Source organism: Sceloporus undulatus, chromosome 7 (genome assembly GCF_019175285.1).
Source record: "Sceloporus undulatus isolate JIND9_A2432 ecotype Alabama chromosome 7, SceUnd_v1.1, whole genome shotgun sequence".
In the NCBI taxonomy this organism is placed as follows: domain Eukaryota; kingdom Metazoa; phylum Chordata; class Lepidosauria; order Squamata; family Phrynosomatidae; genus Sceloporus; species Sceloporus undulatus.
In genome coordinates this window covers 31,092,330-31,117,964 of record NC_056528.1, presented here as the reverse complement: position 1 = coordinate 31,117,964, position 25,635 = coordinate 31,092,330, and the positions used below count along the sequence as shown (strand labels likewise).

The 25,635-nt window shown below is 47.6% G+C and overlaps 1 protein-coding gene across 6 annotated transcripts in view; it reads right to left on the bottom strand.

Moving 5' to 3' along the window:
• The window catches only part of DLG3 (discs large MAGUK scaffold protein 3), a 59,469-nt gene that overhangs the window by 3,199 nt on the left and 30,635 nt on the right, over positions 1 to 25,635 (bottom strand). For 3 of the 6 annotated variants that reach the window (XM_042477948.1, XM_042477953.1, XM_042477949.1), the window contains 12 exons: positions 24,923 to 25,082; positions 22,767 to 22,923; positions 21,262 to 21,364; positions 9,347 to 9,461; positions 6,807 to 6,983; positions 6,302 to 6,377; positions 5,430 to 5,529; positions 2,110 to 2,151; positions 1,268 to 1,318; positions 1,040 to 1,141; positions 632 to 804; positions 178 to 287 (listed from right to left, as the gene is read on the bottom strand). In XM_042477948.1, the coding sequence (XP_042333882.1) occupies positions 178 to 287; positions 632 to 804; positions 1,040 to 1,141; positions 1,268 to 1,318; positions 2,110 to 2,151; positions 5,430 to 5,529; positions 6,302 to 6,377; positions 6,807 to 6,983; positions 9,347 to 9,461; positions 21,262 to 21,364; positions 22,767 to 22,923; positions 24,923 to 25,082 (1,366 nt within the window). Of the gene's footprint in view, positions 1 to 177; positions 288 to 631; positions 805 to 1,039; positions 1,142 to 1,267; positions 1,319 to 2,109; positions 2,152 to 2,929; positions 2,976 to 5,429; positions 5,530 to 6,301; positions 6,378 to 6,806; positions 6,984 to 9,346; positions 9,462 to 19,697; positions 19,790 to 21,261; positions 21,365 to 22,766; positions 22,924 to 24,922; positions 25,083 to 25,635 lie in introns of those variants that run through there. The other 3 variants (XM_042477950.1, XM_042477952.1, XM_042477954.1) reach the window with 2 other exon arrangements.

The following is a 25,635-nucleotide window of genomic DNA, read 5'->3' as shown; positions in this document are numbered from 1 at the left end:
AACCCACACACAATCTGGGACTATGAAAGCAGCCCCAGTGGGCAAACCATGGCCTGCAACACTGAGGCCCTGCAACTCATCCCTTGCTCCACAGGCCCAGAGGAGACTCCTGCACCCCATTCCTCTCAAAGGCAGCATTCATGTTTTTACCAAATTCCCAACTTCCACAGTACTCACATAAGTGCCTCAATGGATTTTGGCTTGATGAAAATCGCAATGGGGTACAGTTGTGCTTGCTGCAACCTCTTGATCGCATTCCCAGACACATCAAGGATACAGTGCTTCCCCTGGAGGAGGGAAGGATATTGGGTACCACAGCATTATGATTTGTCCCCACCATAATCCCAAGAGCAAGACCCCAACCGACAGAGACCAGGAGAACGAAGCCGCCCTGTGGGCAGAGGCTTTCTGCAAACATTTCAGTCCAGGGACTACCTCATGTATGCTGTGCCCTCCAAAAGGGGTAGTGGAAACACCCAAGTCAAGTGGCTTCTGACTTAGATCCCCCATCCCAGCAAGGCCTTCTGGCATACAAGCCCACTCCGCACTGGCTGGAGCCTGGATGAGGCACAGGAGGCTAACTGGGAGCCAAGAGAAGGCTTCAGCCACTGTCCGAGACCCCCGTACTCACCCGCTCTGCTACTGCCCGCACAGACTGAATGCTGGTCCCGTAGAGATTGTCATTGAACTGTCCAGCCTCAATGAACTTGCTGTCTTGTATGTCCTTCTCCATCTGTTCCCGGGACGCCACGAAGTGGTAATCCTGCCCATCTACCTCATTCTCACGCCGAGGCCTAGTAGTGTCTGGAAGAGAAAGCACCCGGTCTACTGCTCAGACGCCCCATCTCCACACACATGGAGAGGTATGGCTGTGCAAGGAGCAGAAAAGGAACTTCCAGAGAGGCATTGGGACTGCCTTCCTGTGAGCACTGGCTCCCCTTTTCCTTCCAGTGTCCTAAAAGCATAGAGCCTACAGGCCCTGCACAGCAGTCACCCAGAACCCCCCTCTCCCGGAGCAGGCAAGGGGACCAGAACCTACGTGGCACACAGGAGCCAAATTTGTGTGGGAACTCCGAGATGAGGTCGTCATTGACTCGGTCTTTCATGGGTCCCAGAATGATCACTGGCCTCGCATAGTGAACTGCAAAGAGGACAGGGAGCCTTAGAGCGCAACTTGGCTCAGCACTGAAAGGCAGTAACACCTAGAAGAATATCACAGCTAATTGACCTCCCGCTCACTGCAAAGCAGCAAGTCCTCCTGACTTACTTTCTTGCCGTGTCACAGGCTCATATGACAGAATTGTGTCCTCTTGTCCTTCTGAAAAAATTGGAAAGGAAAGAGTCAGCCTGGAACACACACACACACCACCAAACATAAAGTTGTCGAGATGCTCAACCTCACCAATGCAACCCTTTATTATGTCAGTCTATCCAAAGCCCTGCTTTCTTGCCCCTTTGTTACACCCAGGTAACCCCTGAGACAAGCCACCCTCCAAGCACGAAAAGGGTGAGGACTACTAACCAGAGACACACATTTCCAAGCCAGCAAAATGGAGGCAGGCTTGCTGAAGAATACTGTGTCAGGCAGGAGTGGGCAAAGTGTACTTTCTTTTGCCAAAATTTTTTCACCCAAAGATGCCCTCTAAGGGGTCAGGAAGGACCTAAATCATGACAAAAATGTCTGCCTGTCCCCTAATAAGTGTTTGAGGGGGGATTCTCTTCTTGGCAGTAGCAGAGGCAGTGAAGGGCATGGTCTTCAAAAGAGCCCTGAGAGGTAAGGGAAGGAAGCACCACTCTTGGATCCAGGCCAGGCTTCCTGGGTCACCAGACTGGGCTTCCAGAATTTGAGAAATGGTGGCATAACTGCACAGAGGCAGCTCCACTGCATGCTGAAATCAAATTCCTTTCCCACTCAGGCATAGCAATATTTTGGTGAGGATTTTTGCTATGCTTCAGCTCAATCACTTGGGACCAGCCACCATGGAGCACAGGGACGCCTCAGCAGAGGACCTAAAGCAAGTCCTGGCCTTCTACAATGGGAGCAGGGCAAGCAAAGAATCCCAAGGGTTTGCAGCTAGAAAGGACAAGGCAAATGGGAGGAACACTTACTAGAACTGCTCTCGCTGTCACTGGTGTTTGATGTCACACCTTCTGCAACCAAGAAAGAGACCCTGATTCAGTACACACAGATGGGACAGGAAAGGTTAGTTACAAGATGTGGTTACAAGAATGGCATGGGGCAGCGGGGTGGGGAAGCTGAGCAGCGCAAGGGCAAATGAGACAGACGCTGGTACATGCTCCCAGTACGCACCGCACATTGGCTTGGGGGCATTGTTGAGGAAACTCTGGCTTCCTTACCCTCCAGACTAGGAGCAAATGAGGGGTTTGTGTGTCTCTTGCCAAACAAGAGCCAAGCACTACCTATATCCTCCCTCCTTCAGTAGCGCTCTTTTAAGGTATAATCCTGCCATGGGGAGCTAAGGACGAGGGGTAACGGCGGGGAGAGGAGACAAAGGGGATGGACTGGTACAGCATGCAGGTAAAGACAAGACGAGAGATGACAGGGCTGTCCCATGACCCAACCAACTGAAACATGGCCATGAGAAAAGGGGGGCATACAGAGCCAGCACAGGACAGAACTCGCACTAGATGTCTCTCCCTTCCCTGCCCAATTTCTTTGCCTAGCACCTGTGAGTAAGGGAACCAAACAATAGCAGGAGGGCCCACCCTTCTGGTGGACAACTCACTGCACTCAGGTGGAGCGCTGCCTTTTGGGGACTGGTTCACCTTGGAGCAGGCACACATGGACTTAAGGCAACCCAGCTGGGCCCAGGGGAGATATGCCTGCTTTGAGTTTGTCATCTATTTCTTTCCGGTCACACACATGCGAGCAATGAAAAGTGATCATGTGCAGTGAAATTCCACTTACTCAGGTTCTTTGCGCCATAATAATCGTCACTTAACCCAGGGAAGTCCTGATTCACAGCCAACCAGAAAGGGGAGAGGAGGGGGGGGAGAGAGAGAAAGAGAGAGAGAGAAAAAGAAGGCAGGAAAGAGAAAAGAGAGAGTGGGGAGGAGAGACAGAGCCAGGACAGCATTAGTGACAGGAGTGCAGAACGGCTAAGAGCTGCAACAGCAAGTGAAGTTAAAGCTCCTGACCCACACTTGAGGAGGTCCTCCCTGCCCCAAACTCTTCAGGCATTGGGACCATCCTGCACAGGGCCCCAAGCCCAGCTGCCTCCCAGCATCCAACATGGCTCTCTTTTCCAACACACTGCTCTGCCCCACATCTGGGGGAACCCCACACATTGCCCAATGACCTAGTGCATATGACCAGGCAAAGAACTGCCCCAGCAGAGCCACAGGTAACAGGGAACTGCTCCAAAACCCCTCAGCTGCCCATGAAAGAAGCAGAGGGCAAGAGCCTGCACTTTTCCGCAAACCAGGGCTGCAGCACCACTGCAAAAATGTTTGACACTACCTTAACTGCCACGGATCAATTCTGGGATCTGTGGTTTTGTGAAATATTGAGCATTCTCTGTCAGAGAGCTCTGGTGCCAAATCCCAGGATTCCATCACACGGAGCCATGGCAGTTAAAGTGCAGATGCAGCCCAGTTGAGCCAGCTCAGGGCATTACCAAACAGAGTCCCTTGCTGTCTTGAAACCAACTACACTGGGCTCTCAGGTGGCAATTACCAAGAGGCAAAGACCGGGGCAACCAATGCCAAAGCCAGGGGTAGGCAACCTTTCTGAGCCGGGGGCTGGGTTGCTGTCCCTCAGACAACTGGGGGGCCGAAGCCAAAAAATAAATAATTAAATAATTTTTTTAAAAAAATTAAATATATAAATAAACCAGGACAAAGGTAGGACAAAAGTTTCAAATGGAAGACACTTTAAAAAAAAAAAAATGGAGGACACGCAAAAAAATTTGCTGATTTTTAAAAAAATGTTAGTATAAATGCATGTTTCTGAGGCTTCTATAGACAATTGCCCCCCAAAGGCCCCGGCGGCAATCGGCGGCAAGACCTTGCTGGGCCGCATCCGGCCCGCGGGCCACAGGTTGCCTACCCCTGGCCAAAGCCCAAGAGACACACTTGCCAGCAGCTGACCTGGTCTACTCCATTCTTCTCTGCCAATCCACATGCACTCATCTCTATTCCAAGCGGTTATCAACACGAGACCACTGCAACTAATAAACATGGCAGAGGAAGGGCCTCAGAGGTTAGTCCTGGTCTCCAAAGGTCCTGAACCAGAAACCCTTCTGCAAAGCTTTAGGCAGTTGCCTACTGGCCACATCCAAACACCCTGCCTCTGGCTTTCAAAAGCCTACCATCTGCAATCTTACATGAAGGCTTCTGTTTCTTGTCTCCTGAATCTTTGTTGTTTTACATTCAGTCAAGTTTATAGGGGAGGGACCGTAGCTCAGTCGAAGCCCATGGCCTTTGCATGCAGAAAATCCTCTGGTATTTCCAGTTAAACTGGTCCTGGGAAGGCCCTGCTAGCCACAGAAAACAATGCTGGACTCGTGGAAAAACAGTGTGTCCAAATGAAGGCAGGCAGGTACACTGGCACATCGAGGCTATACTACACCACACACTAGTCTTACTATCATGGCAGAAGTGTTATTTCCTCACTGACTTGTCCCCAACAGACAGCTGTATGAAAACAACACTCTTTGAGGCAGATGCATTAAGGCTCCAGAATCACTGCTATTTTAAAGGCACCACAGTAGTTCAAAACTCAGATAAATTATGCAGGTGTGCCTATCGCTTGCACATTTCACCCTGTTCATTCTGCACCGTGGGGCAAGACAAGGAACTGCACTTGTGACAGGCATCCTGTGTTTTCGCCACGGATGTCAGGCTCTCCAGAGGGACTCACTGGACCAAGCTGAGTGAGTGTATCTTTACAAGGTCTTCTTAACCCACAACAACAGGGAAAAGAGAATGTTGGGCAAGTGCCCCCAAATTAAGAACAGGTAGAATACTGCAGAGCCTGGCAGATCTTCACGTGAAAGGACAGAGGTTACAAGGGTGGTTTGGAAGAGTCGCTAGCATAGATAAAGCAAGGGAAGGCAAGCAGCGCTGAGTGGGGCACCGGGGGCAGTAGGCCGCCCCTCCTAGACCCACAAAGCTCATTCCAGGGCTTGTGTTTGCTAGAGGGGAGAGGGCAGTTCTTGGCTTCACATGGTCTCAGAGCACCTGGTGGAAAGGTAAGGCTTGTTTCAACTTAGAGCTGCAGGGAAGCAGAGGCCTGAGGATCTATGGGATGGCATGGGTCTCACTGCAACACGGAATTCGGCAAGGCCTCCTAGCCCAAGGTGGGACTTCGAAGTGCCCTGTTCAGAAGCAGCACAGCGCTTCACGCCTAGAGAGACGGCCTCAGCAGCCTCCAAAGCCAGACTTTGAGCAGGACAGCTGCTACTTACGTTCCTGTCCGCTGCTCTCCTGGGCCATGTTCTCTTTGCTCTTGTAAAATGGGAATTTTCGGGAGAGGCGGAAACTCTTTTTACGTTTCGTTTTGATCGACTGTGAAGAAGGTGGAGATGGAAGGAGGGGGGCAGAAAGAAACAAAACAAAAAGGAAAAACAAAAAGAACAAATAATGGAGTTTAAAGCATGCAAGAAAAAATTAAAATGAATAGACAATGATGGCCAGGGGAGCTACTCCTCAAATGAAAATCATGAAAACCACAAGTAAACGGGAATGTAAGAGGAAAATTAAGTGCAGAAGAAAAAATAATGGGTTTTAGGGATGGTGAAAGATGACTAACCAATCTGCATTTCCACAGGAATAAAGAGCTGCTTCCTTTACCCCTTGCTACCCAACTCAGTTGTTCAGACTTCACATATCCTGCCAACATTGCCAAGCAGCTTCAGTGCAACTTGTAGCATCTCCTGTGCCATGAGGAAAGGGAAGTAGCTGAACAGGCAATGGGGCATGGCTATGGGCCAAGAACCACAGAAGCCCAAGGAGGTCTCATCGCAGTTTCCTAGCCACACTCCACCCAAGAAATCTTGGCACCACTATCCCACTCACATGTGAATTAAACCAGGTCATGCTCCACCTTGTAGGTTGGTGGGAACATCCTTTAATTTCCCATTAACCTCCTTACTCCACAACGCCTTTTTAGAAAAAATTATTTACTAGTGGTATTTAGAAACACTTTTTTTGCCCACCTGTGTCTCCAAAGTGATGTACAATAGCATCACATTAATCAAACGAAAGAAAACAGGAAGAAATATTTAAAAGCATGCTAAAACCGACGCTTGCCGTCCCCTTCCCTCTGAACACCACTTACCCGGTTGGACTCTATCATCCCAGTTCGGGCATGGAACTTCACCGTTTTCAACCGTGCCCTTTCCTTCTTCTCCACTCTGGTTACATCAAGAGAAAGAAAGAAAAAGGGTGTTTACATGTGGCTTCAGTCCCACAGTAATCCTTGTCTCCCACTCCCCAGCCTTCATTTTTCTCTCTCAGAACATTTTTGGACTAAAGATATCAACAGAAACTGCTGGCACAGCAATGTATGGTTAGTCAGTTCTTCTTCCCAGGTCTATGGTGGTGCACAACTCACAACACAGACTTCTCCTTGAGATGGACAGCACTTCCCTTGCCCAGCAAGGCATGAAGGAAAGCATTCCGCTTGACAAAAATCATAAAGAGGCAAAACAAATACACTGCCACTCCCTGAACAGGTCCACCTAACAGGCCACTTCCGACCGGTCAGAAACAGACACGGCAGGTTGGCCAAGGGTGGGGACTGTCAGGTGCCACAAAGATCCTGGCTGCAAACAAGAACTCACCTCTTCTTGCTGGGGATGACCCCAATCTGCTCGCTCTCTCCGTGGGGAGTCACTAGCCGCGCCTGCCACCACTCGTCGTCCGAGGCATTGATGACATGCAAGATGTCTCCATAAGAAAAACTGAGTCCTTGACTGGGTAAGCAGCTGTCCCGAGTGCGGTCATAGTCAAAGAGGGCCCTGCACAAGAAGGAAGAACAGCAGGAATGTTGGACAAGGCCTTTCGCCAAGCCAGACCACTGGCCCACTGGGATCAGCACTGGGAGAGGCTCTTTGAGGTGTCAGAATGAAGTCTCAGCCCCACCTGAGATCTGCCAGGGACTGAACCTAACTCTTTCCACACAAAGCAAGTGCTCACCCACCAAGCCATGGCCCTTCCCTTAAACTTAGGCTTTACATTTTGAGATGTGCTTACTTCTGTAACACAATGCTTTGGAACATCTCCACATGCAAAATACATTTCATACCCTTCAAATGTTCCAGGTTTTTGTTCAGCAACAGAATAATGGCACTTGCGTCAAAGCAAAAAGCAGCGGGTTACCTCCTCTGATTTAGAAACCAGGTACAGCTGGCAGCACATACTTTCTAGGATAGTGCTGTAGCCCAGGATCTACTAAAGAGCTTTTATTTCAATAGCATTGAGTATTTGAAGTACCCAGCAGTCAGAGAGCGAGTGCATTCGCATCCCAAACGCAAGGAAGCACCACATCTGGGCAACAGCACAAAGGTCCTCTGAAGGTAGCTCCACACACACACCATTCAAGTAAGGGGAAGTCAAGAGGGTCTCTCAAGGCTTTTTGCCCTGAAAGCCACGGCTCAAACATCTTAGCAGCCCAAGCTATGGCTACCCAAGCATGAGTCACTCTAGGGATTCTTCCTCTACTTCAGTGCTGGAAACCAAAATGTGATTTTTTTTTGCAAATCTCAAAGTGTTTGCCTTGCACCTCTGCAACAGAGAAGGCTATTGTTGACAACATAGTCAAAATATAAACTGGAGTGGGGAGGAGAGTATTAACCCCAGCGGCTTAACTGGATTTGCATCCTGTCCAACTGGACGCTCAAGATTTCGGCAAACCCATCTTAAGACGCAGTGCTGTCAGCACAGTTAACTGCCTGCCCAAGAGTTGACAAACGCCTGGGGTCCTGTCAACGCAAGAAGGCCGTCCTTGGCCACAAGAGGGGGCCTTTCTAGCTGCGTTTCTCGAAAAGGCCGGCGCGGGCGTGCATCTGCCTGTGCCTCCTTGGGCATGCTCCCAAAAGGAGTGGCAGCGGCAGGCTTAGGGATTCACTTCCTGCTCCAGAGAGGGCACAGAGGAAAGTACCTCGGTCAAATCCGGATCATGTCTTGCCCAATAACAAACCTTGTAATTATCACTACCAGCAGCATTAACAGACCATTCCATCAGTTTCACTTACTCTGTGCTCGAAACTACCCCACCTGGAAGGGCTGGGCCCACTATTATCCCATGGGCAAAAGGACTTGCAGCCTGCTGTCTTAATCACAGGAGCAACTAGGAGGATATTACATAAAAGGGGTTAGCACTTAACAAGGTAAAGTCCTTACTTACTAAACAGGTGATCTGTCTTTGAACGGCAAAGCAGGTAAGTTGAAGAAGTTATCTGTCTGGATGGAGAGCATCACAGAATCCACCAGCAAAACCATGGGCCAAAGGAGTCCATGGGCCAACAGCTCTAGTCCCAAAACCTTCTGCGGTTTAACACCAATGCAAACAGAACGCTTAAAGCATGCAACGTCCCACAAGTTTACAGCAATGCCTGAAGAGACACACCTAGGCCCAAGAAGAGGTCCTCTTGGGACAATGGATTTGCTGGCTCACGCCTCTCCTCTCACAGACATGCTATCAGTGAGCTTATCTGTGTGCATAAGAAAGAGGAGCAGCACGTCACGGAGGAAGGAGAAGAAGGAGCTGCTCAGCTGCTTCAGGCTCATCTTGTACCTAAGCACTCTGCCCAATTAGCAAGATCAAGGCAGTAATCCGACTAAGAGCTCATCCCTCTTGCAGGCAGCCAACAGGCAACAGAGAAGATTTTCTGCACACATACTGTAACCCAGGGCAAATCTGGAGATCTGGGCAACCTTTTTATCCAAAAAGCTTCTCATCCAGTTTCTTTTGTTTCCTCAAAACGACAACACAACGGTCAATACACACTCTGGAAAAACTGTCAATGCCCTATGCTGGAACAAAGAGGTTGCAGGGCCTGTGCTCACTTGTCTGCACAATCTTTTGGTCGAATGGATGATACTCAAGACCCTAGAGATTGGAAGCAACATCTCCCAAAATAGCCAGGCCTCTGCTCAGGTACTTGATTGTGCTGAGGCCAACAGGAGAAAGCACAAACAGGCAACCCAAACCAGTGGAGACTTTGATGCACTGAAGTTAAGCACTCTCAGAAAGGCACTGGCTTCTCCTGGAGACAAGGGACCCACAATCAAGTTTGAAAGATCATCTACAGGCACAAGACGCAGCTTTCAAGAGGACCTTATGCATCTCCCTGCGTAAAAGATAACCTATTTTTCTTACCGCACATAGAGAGACCGTTTTTCACTTGTCCGAAGTGAGCCAGATCCTGAACTCATGCTGCTGTTCATCATCTGTTCTCTGAGGTCATGGATCTTGGACTCGAAACGGCTGTACTCTGAAAAGAAAAGAAAAACACGGCACTTAGAATTCAAGCAGAGAACATGACAGGCAACATCTCTCTCTTTCCCATTCAGCAAAGCACAATGGATCAGAAGTATTTAATACAGAAGGGAGAAGGAAGCAGTCTTTATCTGACCCAACCAGACACACACTTTGTGAAGGCAGCTCACTTGCTATTAAGGCCAACTGAGCAGTAAGATTAATGGGCTGCGCACCATATAAGCTGGGTCTTTCAGAAATAATTCAAGGCTGCACCCTCCTTTGCTAGTAAAATGATAATGTTACTTGGCTTCTATAAGCATTCTGCGCATTACAGATAATAGCGAAAAGGTAAGGAGCACCAACAGCAGCTGCTCATCAGTGTGAATAAGGAAGAATACTTTTTGTGACCATTTTCCTTTACAGAGGATTAATCTTAAAATAGGATGAGCAGAAGATACAGACATCCACTCCCCAGAAGATGAAGATGCTCCACGACTCAACCGAGTTTGCCCTGCCTGGGGTAAAAGAGCTTCCCGCTCCTATCGAGAAGGGCAGACATACCCCAAGATCAAATAACAGATAACATGGCCACTCAGCCTCCAAGATTTAGCATGCACTGAATGTCACAGAATCAGGTATCTGACGCAAACAATTGCCCACCAATCTTGGCTTTCAAAAAGAAATAGCTTTCTAGTCCTTGTGGTGCCAGAGTTTCTTCTGAAACACACACAGGCTCTGTCTGACATGGATTCCCTCCTCCTCATACTCCGTTGTCCATTCATACCCACCCCATGCATTACTTCTAACATACTGTTCCTACTCCCACCCACCTCAAAATATCTGAGTCAAAAGAGAAGCAGAGAGAGAGAGAGAGACACACATACACACACAACAGCTTCATACAAAGAAAAACCCAAGTCTTATTTGTGCAATTCAGCTTTTAGTATGAAGTAGAAACAGCATGGATTACATGAGAAAGGCATCTTTCCAAGCTGCCCATAAGCAACCAGGGATTCACTGCATCTGAATACAAGAGGGCTCCCTCTTCCATATGGTTTGGATCTAACAACTAATGCCCCATATTGCTTCCCTTCTTCTCCCACCCTTCCTTTTGTGTCATGCCTTTTACATTGGAGGTCAGGGACTGCCTTATTCTTTCAGTCTCCAAATCTGCACTAGGAACCTTGAAAAGTGGAGGGTAAATGCTTTAAATCCACCTATAAATAAGGTATAGCATCCCATGTGCCACAGAAGCTCAAATCCAGTTGCTATTTCTGACTGGAGTAGGCCCATTGATTCAATAGATCAATACTTAGGTAAATTCCATTGGTTCCACTAGTCTGTTCTAGTTGGGATTTGGATTTAGGCTGTTAATTGGAAGTCAAGTGAGAGAGGCAGAGGCATTTTCAGTAGACATGACTGCAGAAGCGGCATTCACTAACAGATCTCAAGATGTTGCGTTTCGTATCAGGCCTCCTATTCACTGCCTGATGCTGGGCCTTCTATCCCTTCAAAGTCATCTTATCTCCCTCAGATACTCGCATGACCTTCAAGCAGGTGCAAAGGCCTTTGAAATAAGGCAGAAAAGAAATGGCATTCTCTGCTTGTCTTTCTTCCTGGATAAGAACAAGTCCTCTGCAAGGGAGCAGATGGAATAATTGTCCTTTACAGTTAATCGTATCAGCTATACAAAACAAACTGCAGTTGGCCCCTCTGGATCCATCCATGGTTTGAAAATATTCTAAAATCCCAAATGCAAACCTTGATTTTGCCATTTCATACAAGGAGCACCGTTTTACTAAGCTGTTGTCTATAATGGGACTTGAGCATCCATGGATTTCGACATCCTTGAACCAAACCCCAGCGGATGGATACCAAGGGCCCACTGTATTTCTGGATGTTACTTTAGAGAGCATTTTCAGGGGGGAAAGAACATTCCTGATTCTAGTGACACAGACTAATTCATTTACTGTGGCATGAACCTTCCTTTGCTTATCTTACTCAAATATTTATGCGCTGCCTTTCCAAACAATGGCCTCCTAAGGCAAGAGATGTAAAACTGAAAGCATAAACCAAAGCCTTAAAATATACACAGAAATGAACCCATTAAAAGCTAAAGCTGTCGCCGTTTAAACTATTCTTAGCCCAGCTCAGAGCATCCTTAATAAGAAGTAAAGTTATTGAAGCCTGTTTGAAAACCAAGGAATTTTAAAGATGAAACCAAACATATATGCCATGAGAGGAAAATGCCCCGTCGCTAGTATTTACCAGACTAACAGAACTCAATGATGTACCATGGAGGTCAACCCTAAGGCTTGGGCAAATTCATCATAGTCAGTCCTTCAAATAACCCAGTGTCAAACTGTTTAGGGTTATAGAGATCAACATCAGCATTTTAAAAATGTGTATAGAAACAAATAGGTAGCCAGTGTAACGGGTACACAGTTTTGAGCATTATATATTTCCCACACCAAGTCTCAGCAAACGTCTGGACCAGCTGGACTTTCTAAACCGGTTGACAGGGTTTTGGAATAGTCTCCTGCGGAGGAATAATCTAGTCTGGGTTTAGGAAGAACGTGTTTAACTGAGGCAAAGTTTGCTTTCAATAGATAGGGTCACAGCTGGCAGTCCAGCCTAGATGGTTAAAAAAGGTTGCACAACTCTGTCCAGATCTTCTGATTTCTCAACTTGTAGAACCACAAATTTATCTGGATTAAATTTCGGCTTGTTTGCCTTCATTCCGCTCCACTTCCGTTGGTTGAATGTGCCTTTCTCAGGCAAGTGAAGTGTTAACATCTGTAGGCAAACCTATGTAAAGGTACAGGAGGGGGAGACAGGCATCAAAAACCTATTCCATGCAAGAGAGCAGGTGATCCATGATCATTCAGTATCCACTATATAAAGGACCATCCCCAACAGCAGTCAAGAATGGAGCTATAAACACACAAGCAGCAGAATATGAATGTCTGGCTGTTCCTTGGGATATTCTGGTATTCTCTGTCACTATGACCACCTACAAATATTTCTGGGCTGCAAATATTTCCACAGAGACAACTTAACAACTGAAACAGTCATATGTCTTTAAACTATGTATATGCTGCAAATATGTCCACAGAGAAAATAGGACTTCACAACTGGAATAGTCACATATCTTTAAACTATGTATATGCTGAGTGCATGTATAAAAGATGCATACAACAAACAAAGAGGGTGCTTGATTTGATCCAAACATCTAGTCCAATGGTTCCCAAACTCTGGTCCTCCAGATATTATGGACTTCAGTTCCCAGAATGCCCAGGCTGTTGTCCAGGCTGAGTGGGGCTTCTGGGAGTCCAAGTCCAAAACACCTAGAGGACCAAAGCTTGGAAACCACCGTCAGTCCAATATGGTCCAAGAACGGTGAAGAATGTTTAAACCACCAATATTTTGGTCACAACTATAAGCAAGAGGTCAGATGGGTTCGCTAATTACAAACTAAAATTAGTATTATTGTTAAGGATGGTGCACACCCTCCGTTCCCTTTTCTCTTCCTAGTAACTGTTTGAAGGTGTGTGTCTGTGTGCGACCAGCCCAAAGTCACCTAGGCCTGTTACAGACTGCCAAAATAAAGCTGCTTCGGGTCTCTTTAGAGGTATGCTATTTAAATGATGCATGGGTCCTAAGAGTCCGGAGGTTGCGCCAAAGCCACTCTCCATTCCTAAGCACTGGAGTGCAGCTTTGGTGCAGCTTCTGGATTCTTAGGATGCATGCATCATTTAAACAGCATACCTCCAAAGAGACCCGAAGCAGCTTTATTTTGGCAGTCTGTAACAGGCCCTAAAGACCTTCCCAACTGAATGTAAATTTGAACCCAGGTGTAAGTTTCCTTGGTTCCAGTCCAACTAACCTTTATTAATACATCCCCATTATCTGAGTATTCAAGTATTAATACCATGAGCATCCGTGAATGTGCCTAGTCTCCAGCTGTTAAAACTGCCATAGCTAAATTATATTCTATTTCAAGATTAATACTTCAAAATAATATAATTTAGCTATGCCAGTTTCTAAAAGAATGTATTGACAGCAAGGTAGAAAGAAGTCGCAGATATTTGAGGTAGAAGCTTGTCCAATATTGCAGAAGATTCCCCAAAAAGGTATTGATCAGGCGTTAGAAATACGGCAGCCGCCCTTGTGTTTAGGTCAGCATGTTCCCGTATCATTAGCGCGCCGATCCTCACTCGCTTTCTGCTGACCGCGCAGGGTGCTAAAGCTCTGTCACAGAAGCCAAGAGAACAATAACCGATGACTGGACTTTTCAGTCACTGAATACAAATTTTCATGGCTGGAGACTTAGAGCGAAAAAGGCATGTACTTTGTCCCGACTCAATTACTTTCATCAGGGCGATGTTCCTCTTGCCCAGGCAGACAGCGCCACAGCTGCCACATACAGCTGGGCATGAAATAAGCAGAACAATAAGCTGGAGATTGAGGAAATTAAAGACGTAATCACCCAAGAAGCTCATCGCTGCCTAGTTTCTCCATTCACAGACCCATGGTAAGAGCAACCCTCGGCCAACCGGCAATACAGTATTGTCTTCAGAAGGAATTACAGACTCTTTTACGTTCCTCAGAAACAAACAGCCAAGAAAAGGGTGGGGAAGCAATAGGGTTTATTATTAACCAGAGGCAGGTTTAGTGTAAGTTTTTCTAGCAGCACACCAGGTTCCAGAGATTCCTTTAAGCAAACAGGCCATTGCTGGAAGCAAAATCTGCTCAGGTGTTACGTACCGTCCTCACAAGTGCCATGTCCTGGACCATCAGCCTTCAAGTGTAAGACGGAAAGAGTAATTGGACTCACTCATTTATGTGGGCACTACCAAGTCTAAAGACATCCTCAGCGAAGGCCTCCCAACCTTTGGTCTAAAACGGCAAACAAAAACTCATTCTCCTTCAGGCTCTGCAACCATAAAAAATGTTCTTTAAGGTCCCAGTATCCCTGTTTTGTGGATTTTGGACATTATTGTATTTGATCAAGAAACTCAACCCTCTCTTCATTTCTGCAACAGCCAGCTTCTTCCTGGAACAACTGAGGGCTTCATCTGAATAACAGGAGCAAGCAAGGATGAAGCATCTGATCATTCAGCCATAAGACAAAAGATCCAGTATGAAGCAGTGCCTGGGTGCCCTCATCATGACTCTACTTAACCACTGGGCCTCTAAGTGGTAGTAATTACATCGTATTCATCAGTACAGAGCCACTACTCCTCTGAGAGAGGCCTTGCAGCCCCAAAATACTGGATACCTACCAGGCTAGAAGAGTGATTCATACGCTGCCCATCTTCTATGAATTTAAAGAGCTACCTACTTTTGAAAATCATTTCTACTTGTGGCTTCTTCAGGGTTTATCTAGCATGGCCAGCAGTCTCACAGAGACATCAAGAAAACATGTTCTGCAGCAGACTGCCCTATTTATAGGTCCAAGGCACTGGCATCAAGTGAAGAACTGGAGTTCATTAAGCCTTCTTTTCATTGTGGTATCACAGCATCACAACAGACTCAAGTCACACAGTATTCATAACTCATTTTGCACAAGTAACAGAATAAGATGAACAAAAGAGTTTAGAATAATTGTCCAAAAGCAAGCGAATCTAAACAGTTGAACAATTTATGGTCCACTTGATGATGTCTCTGTTATTTCACATTTAACACCAAGCCAAGGCTCCTGCAAGTATAAACAGGCATATGGCTGCTCAAAACTGAGGCTAAGCATTCCCTCCTTGCCTTCCAAATTCAAATAAGAGGAGGAATAATCCAGAACTCCATTTCAGATTACCCAAATTTACCCTTCTGTGTATCAGGAGACAAGAGAGTCAACCGTTAAAACAAATTAGCACCAAAACCTAGACTTTTCCCCACCCCGGTTTAACAATTAATTCTGGTTCATTCTTCCTCCCAGTCTTTCCAAAGTAAAGACAAGCAGAAGAGCCCAATGCTCATGCAGCTCATGCATGTAATACTAAGTTATGGTCAAGTATTACAGGGTCACCACAAGTTGGAAATGACTCGAAGGCACATCTCAACAAGAATAATGTCTGAATTGCCCCAATGGGTTGGGCTGTAATCACTGGACAATTTTTATTGCACTCCAAGACAGCCCTTTTTAATCTCGCTGTCCATAGTCCATGCCAATCCCTGCTTGGTGACTCCTCTAGCTGACATTTCTCATTCGGATTCTCACAGAAAGGCTGGCTCTTTAACATGGAGATACACACACACCCCAGAAATGCAAGGATGCGACATTCATACCTACATGAAATTACCTTTTGAAACTTCCATCTTGGAGAACTTTGATTTAGCTGCAAAGATTACCTATCCTAAAGTGGCAGAATTCAAAGATATAGCGTACCCTTTAGTTATAGATGGCAGTAATACACCAGGCCTGTTCACCGGACAAGATATTAGGAAAGCATGGTTTGACTGAAAGAAAAGTACAACAACAACAAAGATGTAGCTGTGTCAGTCTGTAAAATTATATGTAGAGAGATCTTGCAGTACCTTTGAGACTAACTAAAGAAAGAAGTTGGCAGCATAAGTATTAATGAAGGAAGTTGCATTAAGTCTAGGAAGGCTCATGCTGCCAACTTCTTTCTTTCAGGTACTACTCTCAAAGGTACTACAAGAACTCTCTACATACTGCCCTAAAGCAGTGAGCAATTCCATCACCTGAAAGGTCTTTTTGGCCACACTGGTTTTAGGCAGGATCCCCACTGGGCCAGAGATCTTTTCCAAGCGGCAGCATCCTGCATCTCAGGAGGCCCTGATCAGGAGGCCCGCATGTTTGCATTCTTTGAAGCCCTTCCGACTCTGCTGGGATCTCTCAGAAGGGTCTGGTCGGTGGAATTCTCTTCAGTACGACATTAAAAATAACAGCCCTCCTTTCCACTCCGAGCCCAGATCCTAATGGAGCTGTCACTTACACATTTGGCATCCCCCAGCTGAGCAAGGCCAAGCATTGCAAAGCCCAGTGGCATTTCTGATACTCAGCCAACAGCTGCTGCTAAGTCTCCAGCTCCGCTTCTGCCGAACGTACGAACAAACGAACGCAAGCACCCAACCCACCTTGCGTCTCAGGTTACTCTGCTAAATCTCACTTTGCCAACGGAACCTGAAATACAGGAGTGCAAACCAACTTCCCTTTCTGCGCAGACAGGCAACAAGGCACACCGCACTCTGCACAAAAGCAACCGGGCTTTGACTCGGAGGCTTCTTCTGCTCAGCTCCTGCACCTCCCTTTCCACACCTTCTCTAAGGGGAAAATGCAAAATGGAAGAGGCTGGGGAAATGACAGAGACCTAGTGTTGGGTTACAGAAAGAGAGCAGCTACTTGCAGGAGACCCAGGGGGCCATTTGTCCAAGTCACTCTCTCTCAGCCTCAGAGATTGACAATGGCAACCCCCCCCAAAAGAAATGTGCCAAGAAAACAGCCTTAGGGCTGCCATATGTCTGAAATGACTTAGGCTGTGAGGAGGGATATGCAGTCCCAATGGTGACATTCACCCACTCCCAATACAAAAAAGAACCCCTTTCTATGAAAAGGAGATACATAAAATAGTGAAAGGAGGAATGCACCTGTAACAAAGAAGATGAGGAGCAATCCTTCTCGGTACCTGGCCCTCCTTAAGCCCCTGAGCACTTCTGTCTTAGGCCATAGGCAAAGAAAGCTCAGAGGCAGGGTTTCCCCCAGAGACCCTCTGGATTAGCCATCTTTGCAGCTGCCACTCAGCTCTGACTGCATCCCCCCAAAACACACACACACAAACAGCGCTTTGTGAGGGGATTAGAGATCAAATCTGCCACTTTAAAATACAATGCTGTATTGATGGGGTTGGGAGAAGAAACTTTTCCGTCAGCCCAAACCACCTACCACAAGATCAGTTTCTGTGCGCCTCTTCCTCCCTGACGAATGTGTTGCTGCTTCTTCTCCTCATCACGTACTCAGGTGGTTAGTGGAGTAATGCACAAATAGCCAGACAGTGTAGTAGTCTGAGTGTTGGACTAGGACTGACCTTGGGCAGGTCTTGCTCTCTCTGCCTCAGAAGAAGGCAATGGCAAACCTCCTTGGAATAAATACATCTTGCCAAGAAAGCCACAGGAAGGCACAACTACACAGCAGACAGGCCTTTGTATTGCACCTGCAAAACTGTTCTGTTCCCTCAGCAAATCTGACTAAACATAGCTAAGTAGCAACTGAGATCTGTGTCTGTAGTAGACATTTGGCAGCAAGGTTTTCTAGGACTGGCTTTAAAAGATGCTTCCATGGAGCCTGGTAGAGCTATCTGGCTATCAGGCTCCATGCAAGCAGCTTTTCCAAGCCAGTCCTAGAAAATATTGCTACCAAATGTCTATTGCAGACACAGATCTCAGGAAGGAAAAGCTGCAGGCTGCATGAGGAGTGATACAGGGCAGCGCTACTCAAAGAGGGGGGTCTGTGGTCCAGCGTCAGGATGCAAGCCAAGAAAATTACGCTCATGTGGGAATTTGATGTTGGTGTTGTGTGCCTTCAAGTCATTTCTGACTTACAGTGACCCTAAGGAGACCCTATCCTGGGGTTTTCTTGGCAAGATTCATTCAGAGGAGGTTTGCCATTGCCTTCTCCTGAAGCTGAGATAGTATGACTTACCTAAGGTCACCCATTGGCCGAGATGGGAATCGAACCCTGGTCTCCAGAGCCACAGTCCAACGTTCAAGCCACTACGCCACTCTGGCTCTCTATGCAATATATGGTATATATAAGTGACCGGTCCCTGCCATATTGGGGGAGAAAAACACCGCTGGTTTCCTCACATCAGATGCCTTGAGAAGCAACAATATGAAAAATGTCAGGACAGCCATTGAAAGCCTATGCAGAGACCCACACCTCACACCTCAGGTGTCTATGCAGCACAAAGGCAATGGATGCAAGCTGCAGGAAAAGAGATTCCAGCTCAACATGAAGAGGAGCTCCCTGAGAGTAAGGGCTGCCTTGGGAAGCGATGGAGTCCTCCTCTCTGGAGGTCTTTAAACAGAGGCTGGATGGCCACCTGCCCAGGATGCTATGATTGAGAGTTCCTGCATGGCAGAAGAAGGGGGTTGGATTGGAGGGTTGCTGGGAGTCCCCTCCAACTCTAGCCTCCTATGACTCTTGGATGGCACCTTCCTGAACGGCAGAAGGAGGAGCCAGATGGCCCCTGGGGTCTCTTCCAACTCTATGATTCTACTCAAAGGACCTGTGACAAGGACCCACCTCGGTCTCCTCATTCGTTGCTCCTGGGATGTTCAATGGAAACAGGCGCTCCTAAGGAAGCATTGACAAGCCCTCCCCAGAACCAGAAGTGGAGGAAGCACTGAGGGTCTGTGCTAGGACCACAATCCCAGCCATGCGCCTCTCTCCCAAGGATTCTGGGAGCTGTGCCTGAAAAAGGAGCCAGAGGTGCCATGGCTCCAGCCTTGGACTGTGACTCTGGAGGAATGCCATGTTGAGGAGGGAGCGAGCTTGTTTTCTGCTGCTGCTCCAGAGAATAGGACCCAATGGAGCAATGGGTTCAAGCACTCCAGGAAAAGAGGTTCCAGCTCAAGATTAGGAGGAACTCCCTGAGAGTAAGGGCTGTTCGACAGGGGAATATATTCCCTTGGAGTCTCCTTCCTTGGAGGTCTCTAAGCAGAGGCTGGATGGCCATCTGTCAATGGGGATGCTCTGAGTGAGAGTTCCTGCATGGCAGAAGAAGGGGCTGGGGCTGGGTCAGGGCCCTTCTTGGGGTCTCTTCCAACGCTACAATTCTATGATTCAATGGAGACCTGGGTTCGAATCCTGTCTTGGCCACCTAAACCCACTGGATGACCTGGGTTGAGTCACACTCTCTCAGCCTCAGAGGAGGGCAATGGCAAACCCCTTCTGAGGAAAGGTGCCAAGAAACCCCAAGGCTCCCCATAGGTCAGGATGCCCTGAACACTTGTCCCTCCCTGTTGGCTCAGGGTCAGGGTCAGAGAACTCCCATGAATACGGAAAACCGAGAGAGGAACCTGAGCACCTACCAGACACTGACCAGAGTTCACTGAAGGAGCTACAAATGCCTCCCAGTGTCCTCTCTAGGCCCTACAGTAAAACTCTATGGCTAAAGTCGACCATAGAGTTGCGCTGGAAGAGCAAAATCTTCCTAGAGAGAACATACTGATCAAATAAAGGAGCCAGGGAATAGAGGCCCCGATCCCTCCTTCCTTCCTCCCAACTCACCTGATGGAACTAGATAAAGGAGAACCGGCCCTCCTCAGATCAACGGCAGCAGCTCCGCCCGGCCCGGCCCCTTTTCGGCACACAAAGCGAAGCTGCTCGCCCGGGCGGGAAGGCCGAGGCCCCGCCTCCGCAGCCCGTCGCTGCCCAATCGGACGTCGCGTTCCCTCAGGCCAGTCCCACCCCCGACCAATCGCCGGCCACGCTCTCTCTTAGCATGGAGAACCCGCCCCTTTTTTCTTTCTCGGACCAATCGATGGTCGCGTTCTATCAAGCCGGCGCCGCCCCCCTCCACCTCTGCCCAATCGCGACTCGCGCTCCCTCAGCGAGGCCCCGCCCCATGAGGAGGCCTTTGCCCAATCCCCGCCCGCGCCTTCCCCGGCTGAACTCTCAGGTCATCCAGGCCTGTCCCTCGACTCACCCACCCTCTTGGTCCCGCCCCCGTCGACGTCAATCAACCACACTCCTCCAATCGCCGCCCGCATTTCCACCCTCAAGACCAATCATCTTGCCTTCCTCCAGGACAGCAAGGCCGCCTCTTATTTGCATACAAAGCCACGCCCTCCCGATAAACCAGTGCAAATACTCCCACCCACCTCGCGCTGACACGTGTTAGCGCGTTCACACGATCTTTTCCGTGTTTTCTTATTTTTTAGCCCTGCTACAAGGCAAATCAAAACGCAACAGGTTCAGGGGTTGCTTCCCATTTCCTGGGAAGCTTGGCAGGATGAATTTCTGCCTGCCACAGGGCAGTACAAAGCTCCTGTGGAATCCTGGGATTTGTAGTTCAGTGAGGGATTCAGCCTGGTCTGTCTGAGAGCTCTGGTGCCACAGAAACAAACTACATATCCCAGGGCCATGGCTTTAAATTCAAATTAATGCAGTGTGACGCTGCGTTAATTGCCATGGCTCCCATCCTGTGGAATCCTGGGATTTGTAGTTCATTATGGCATTCAGCCCGGTCTGTCTGAGCACTCACCGAACTACAAATCCCAGGATTCTGTAGGATAAAGAACCCTGTAAGTTAAAGTGGTGCTGAATTTGTAATGTGGATTCATCCTCTGAAGGGACCAACTGTCAGCAAATAACAACAACAATAATAATAGCTGAATAACTATCTGTAAGCAGTTCTGAGAGCCTTTAGTGCTGAAGAGCGGGGCATAAATACCATAAATCAATCAATCAATCAATCATAATAATAATAAAGCAGTGGTCCCTCCGTATTCACTGGACTTAAGGATGAAGGACCCACATTAATGTAGAAAAACTGCCAATAGAAAAATACTGTTCTTTTTACCTGAGAGAACACCTCTCTAGGAATCTCCAGGTCCTCCAATGCAACTCTATGGTCAGCATCTGCCAGCGGTTTAGCATAGAATCACATTTGAGGGCCTACAAATGCCTAGATAAGTGTTTTCTCTAGGAACTAAGGTTCTCTAGTAGCACAACTCTATGGTCAACTTCTGGCAGCGTTGCTCTGGAGGACCTAGAGATTCCTAGAGAGGATGCATTAACCAAAAGCGCAAATGATCAATGCTAGGGTCAGTGCCAGGCAGCTTTCCCTTACCTTCCGGCCTGTACTGGGCAACGATGGTGACCGTCTGACCAGCCCTCTTCAGCGCCGCCGCCGCCTGTTCGTGCGTCGCGTTCCGGAGGTTGACACCGTTCACCTGGGCAAAGAAGCCGCACCCAGATCAGCTCACTTTGTGGAGGAAAGCCAGCTGTGCTTGCAAAATCCCCTCTGTCCTCCCCACCCAGAACGGTCCTGGCACCACACTTCTTGAGATGGCAAAGCCCTGGCATATGCCCCTCGCTTGGCCTGTCCAACATTGGCGCAAATGGCACCAAAGGGCTAGAAGCCAAGGTTTGGTTCCAAGCAAGGAACAAGGTTTTGTTCCATGCAAATTTTGCAAATCAATAGTTTTGTATACATATATATATGGTCCATAATACAACATATATAATCAAACTTTATATATTATCTAATATTATCATTATTAGATTACACACTTTTCACCTGCTTCCTCCTCCTCCGATGGCCATGACCAAGTAAATTGGTACCCAGTTCCACCTATTATTTGGAATATCCTATTAATAATTTCTCTCACTTAGTTGTACCCCCTTTTCAGCTTTAACTTTCTCAATCCAACAACCACAGATTTTGTTCTAATCAAGGAACGAGTTTTGTTTCCTTCTGCACAAACTTCACAAGCCAAAGGTTCGGTTCCAAGGAAGTAACAAGGTTTGATTCCAAACAAGGAACTAGGTCTGGTGCCATGAAAACCTTGCAACCCAAAGGTTTGGTTCCAAGCAAGGAACAAGGTTTTGTTCCGTGCAAACTTTGCAAGCCAAAGGCTTAGTTCCAAGCAAGGAATTAAGTTTTGTTCCAAGCAAACTTTCCAAGCCAAATCCCAACCTGACTGAAGGGAGGCCCATCTTCCCGGAGGTGAGGAGGCCAGGTGGCTGGAGCCGTCATGCGATCCCTTTGGACCCTGCGGACAGGTTCCATCGAGGCTCAAGATTCGGCTTGCTATTCTCCCTCCTCCCCCAAATAAATAAATAAAGATGGAGGAGAAGAGGAAGCAAGCATTCTCCAGCATGCAAGGCTGGGCTAACCCAGACCGGTCTGGTTAGCTCTCTTGCTTTTCCATGAAGGCAAAGCAGGTTAACACCTTAGTGCCTGGGGTGAGAACCTGAAGGAGGGAGAAGGATGGTATGCCAAGGGGAAACAAGGCTTCGGGATGCCCAGCTGGGCTGCAAATGCCCAGAGACTTGGAAGGAACCCGTTTCCAAAAAGGTGGGCAATGATGACACTGAGTGCAAGGGCTGGATTTCAGTCCCTGGGAACCTCCAAGAAGCTCTCAAAATTGTATCCCCATCTTGCATCCCTTGTATTTCTGTCTTGCATCCCTTGCCTCACCATCTTGCATCCCTTGTATCCCCATCTTACATCCCCATCAGCTAGGCTTTTGGAGGTGGTTGGATTGAGAGAAGGACCTCTCACAAGCATCTCAGGACCCCTTCTGACCCATTCTTATCCCCGATGCTGAAGGGTCCTCATCCATCACTCACCGAAAGGATGCGGTCTCCACGCCGCAGCTCCCCGCTCAGGTCCGCAGGGCCCCCAGCCAGGATGAAGGAGACGAAAATGCCCTCTCCGTCCTCGCCACCCACAATGTTGAAGCCCAGACCGGTGGAGCCTTTGTGCAAGGTGATCTTCCGAGGCTCCCTGGCAAGAAGCAGAAGGCAATGAATGCATCAAGACACAACCAGAGCTTGGGAACATTCCTTCCTCCTGGACTCTATCTCCCAGAATCCCCCAGTCATCATAGCCTTTCCTAGTACAAACCTGGCAGCCCTGGTACAAAGCACCAATATTCCTGAGCTTGCTGGACACAGCTTGGGAAGAAGCAGGGGGCTTTTCGCACCACACCATTAATAGTGCTATGATCCCAATTTAACTGTTATGGCAAGATCCTATGGGATCCTGAGGTTTATAGGTTGATGAAGCACTAGAGCTCTCTGGGCTGAGAAGACTAAGTAATCCTTCCCAAACTGCAAATCCCATGATTCCCTAGGATGTTGCCCTGGTAATAATAATATCCCACCCTTTCCCCAAACCTGGGACTCAGAGCAGCTCACAACATTAAAACAACAACAGTACAATTAAAACCATATGGAACTAGAACATCAAAACAAAATTTAATTACTACAGCATTAAAACAAATTGCACGTTATAGTATAAAATACAGTTCCCAAAATGGTAGTTAAAGTGGAATCACAGCGCTGTAATAGGGAGTGTGGTTATTCTCCCCATCTTCCAATATAATGCCCATGAGAGGGACAAATACTATGGGGTGGGGGCCTGGGTTTGAATCCCTGTTTAGCCGTGGAAACCCACTGGGTGCAAGTCACACTCTCTTTCCTTGCCAACACACTTTGCATTGCTAGAATCTCCGCCCCCCATTTCCTCAAAGCAAGGACCCCCGATTGGAGGCTGCAAGAAGCATTGAGCTGGGTTCGTAAGAGCAGCACTACATTCCCAAGGGCATCCAAGATGAGGCTTCTGCCAACTAGACCAACCCAAAGAGGGGCAATGGAGACCCCCATTCCCTGGGGGCAAGGGTACCTGGGCCCTCTTTTGTGGGCAGCGGTGCACGGCGGCCGAGGGGAGCGCCTGCCGTAGGACATGGAGGACGAGACGTTGACGGAGATCATGGTGGCCACTTCTTCTCCTTGTGCCCACAATGGGCCAGCGGGGTTTGGTTTTTATTCCAGCCCTCCCCTTCTCCCCCTTTGAGACATCATGGCAAGGCTGAGATAAACCAGACTCCAGGCCAGACAATGCTTTGGGAGGAAGCCAGCAGAGGCGCCTTAACCCTTTCTTCTGCAACAGAACTCCTGCTACAAGGAGCAAGACATCCCTGAAGGAGCTTCATCCAGTTTGGAATAGTGGTTCGAGCCTTAAATTATGACTCCAGAGTCTGGAGGCCTGGGTTTGAATCTCCCACTCGGCCACGGAAACCCCACTGGGTGCCCTTGGGCAAGTCACACTTTCTCAGTCTCAGAGGAAGGCCATGGCAAAGCTGCTCCCAACAACGACAGGTTTGCCTTAAGTCAGAAATGACTTCAAGGCACATGACAACAACAACCCAAGATGCTGAACACTATCCCCAAACAGGTTGCACACTTTGGGTAGCTCCTTTATGCCCAAAATACTTTCAGCACCTCAACTAGCTCCCTTCGGAGCTATAAAAATTAGAAATGGCTGGATTAGATCAATGGACATGCGTCACCAAAATTACAGAAAGTTTAGGGACATTTAGGTAATGAAACATCTAAGCAATACGTCCGGAGAAATGGCCATTATTGCTTGTTTATTTCTTCTGGAGTCATTATGAGACTATTAGTATATACTGTACATTAGGAATTTGAAAATTATCCTTTTATTTAAGATAGGATCAGAAAACTATTCCCATGTATTAAATGAACAGTACGACTAACTTGCACAAACACCAAGCTTAGGAAGTTAGGTATGACTTAAGATATTGTGGGAAGAGTATGAAAGTAAATTGGATGTATGGTTTTTGTTTGATGTTTAATAATAAAAACAGTTCAGACCAAAGGACAAACTGGCACCGGAGCCCCCCATAAAGTCAGGCGTTTCTTCCCAGCAGCCCCTTCCCAGGTGCTTTGGGGAAGGGAGATGGGGCTGGCCTCGGGCTCACCTGGTGAAGTCCTCATCGCCGATCATATGGCGGGGCACAGGTGAGTAGCGGGCAGGGGTCACCTGCGGCGGAGGCGGGTAGGCGGGCTTGCTCTCAAGGCCTCCCAGGTAACCCAGGCCGGGGTTATGGCTTATGTGGTTGTCGGCCAAGGCAGAGAAAGCTGCGGAGACAAAGTCAGGCGGGAGGCAATGAGACACACATGAGACATTAAACATACCTGGGAGGATGATGGGATGGGCAATGGTATCCGCCACAGAGAGATGTGAAACCTGAGACTGCTTCCCTGTCTGTCTATAGAATCAATCAATCTGTTTATAGTCTCTGTCTAGTATCTATCTACTATCTATCCATCCTAATCTGTCTATAGAATCAGTCTGTTTATAGTATCTGTCTATAGTATCTATCTGTCTATCTATCCATCCATCCTAATCTGTCTGTCTATAGAATCAATCAATCTGTTAATAGTATCTGTTTATAGTATCTATCTATCTATCTATCTATCTATCTATCTATCTATCCATCCATCCTGATCTTTCTCTCTATAGAATCTATCTGTAGAATCAATCAATCTGTTTATAGTATATGTCTATAGCATCCATCCATCCTAATCTGTCTGTCTATAGAATCTGTCTATAGAACCAGTTTATAGTATCTGTCTATAGTATCTATCTATCTATCCATCCATCCATTCATCCTAATCTGTCTGTGTATAG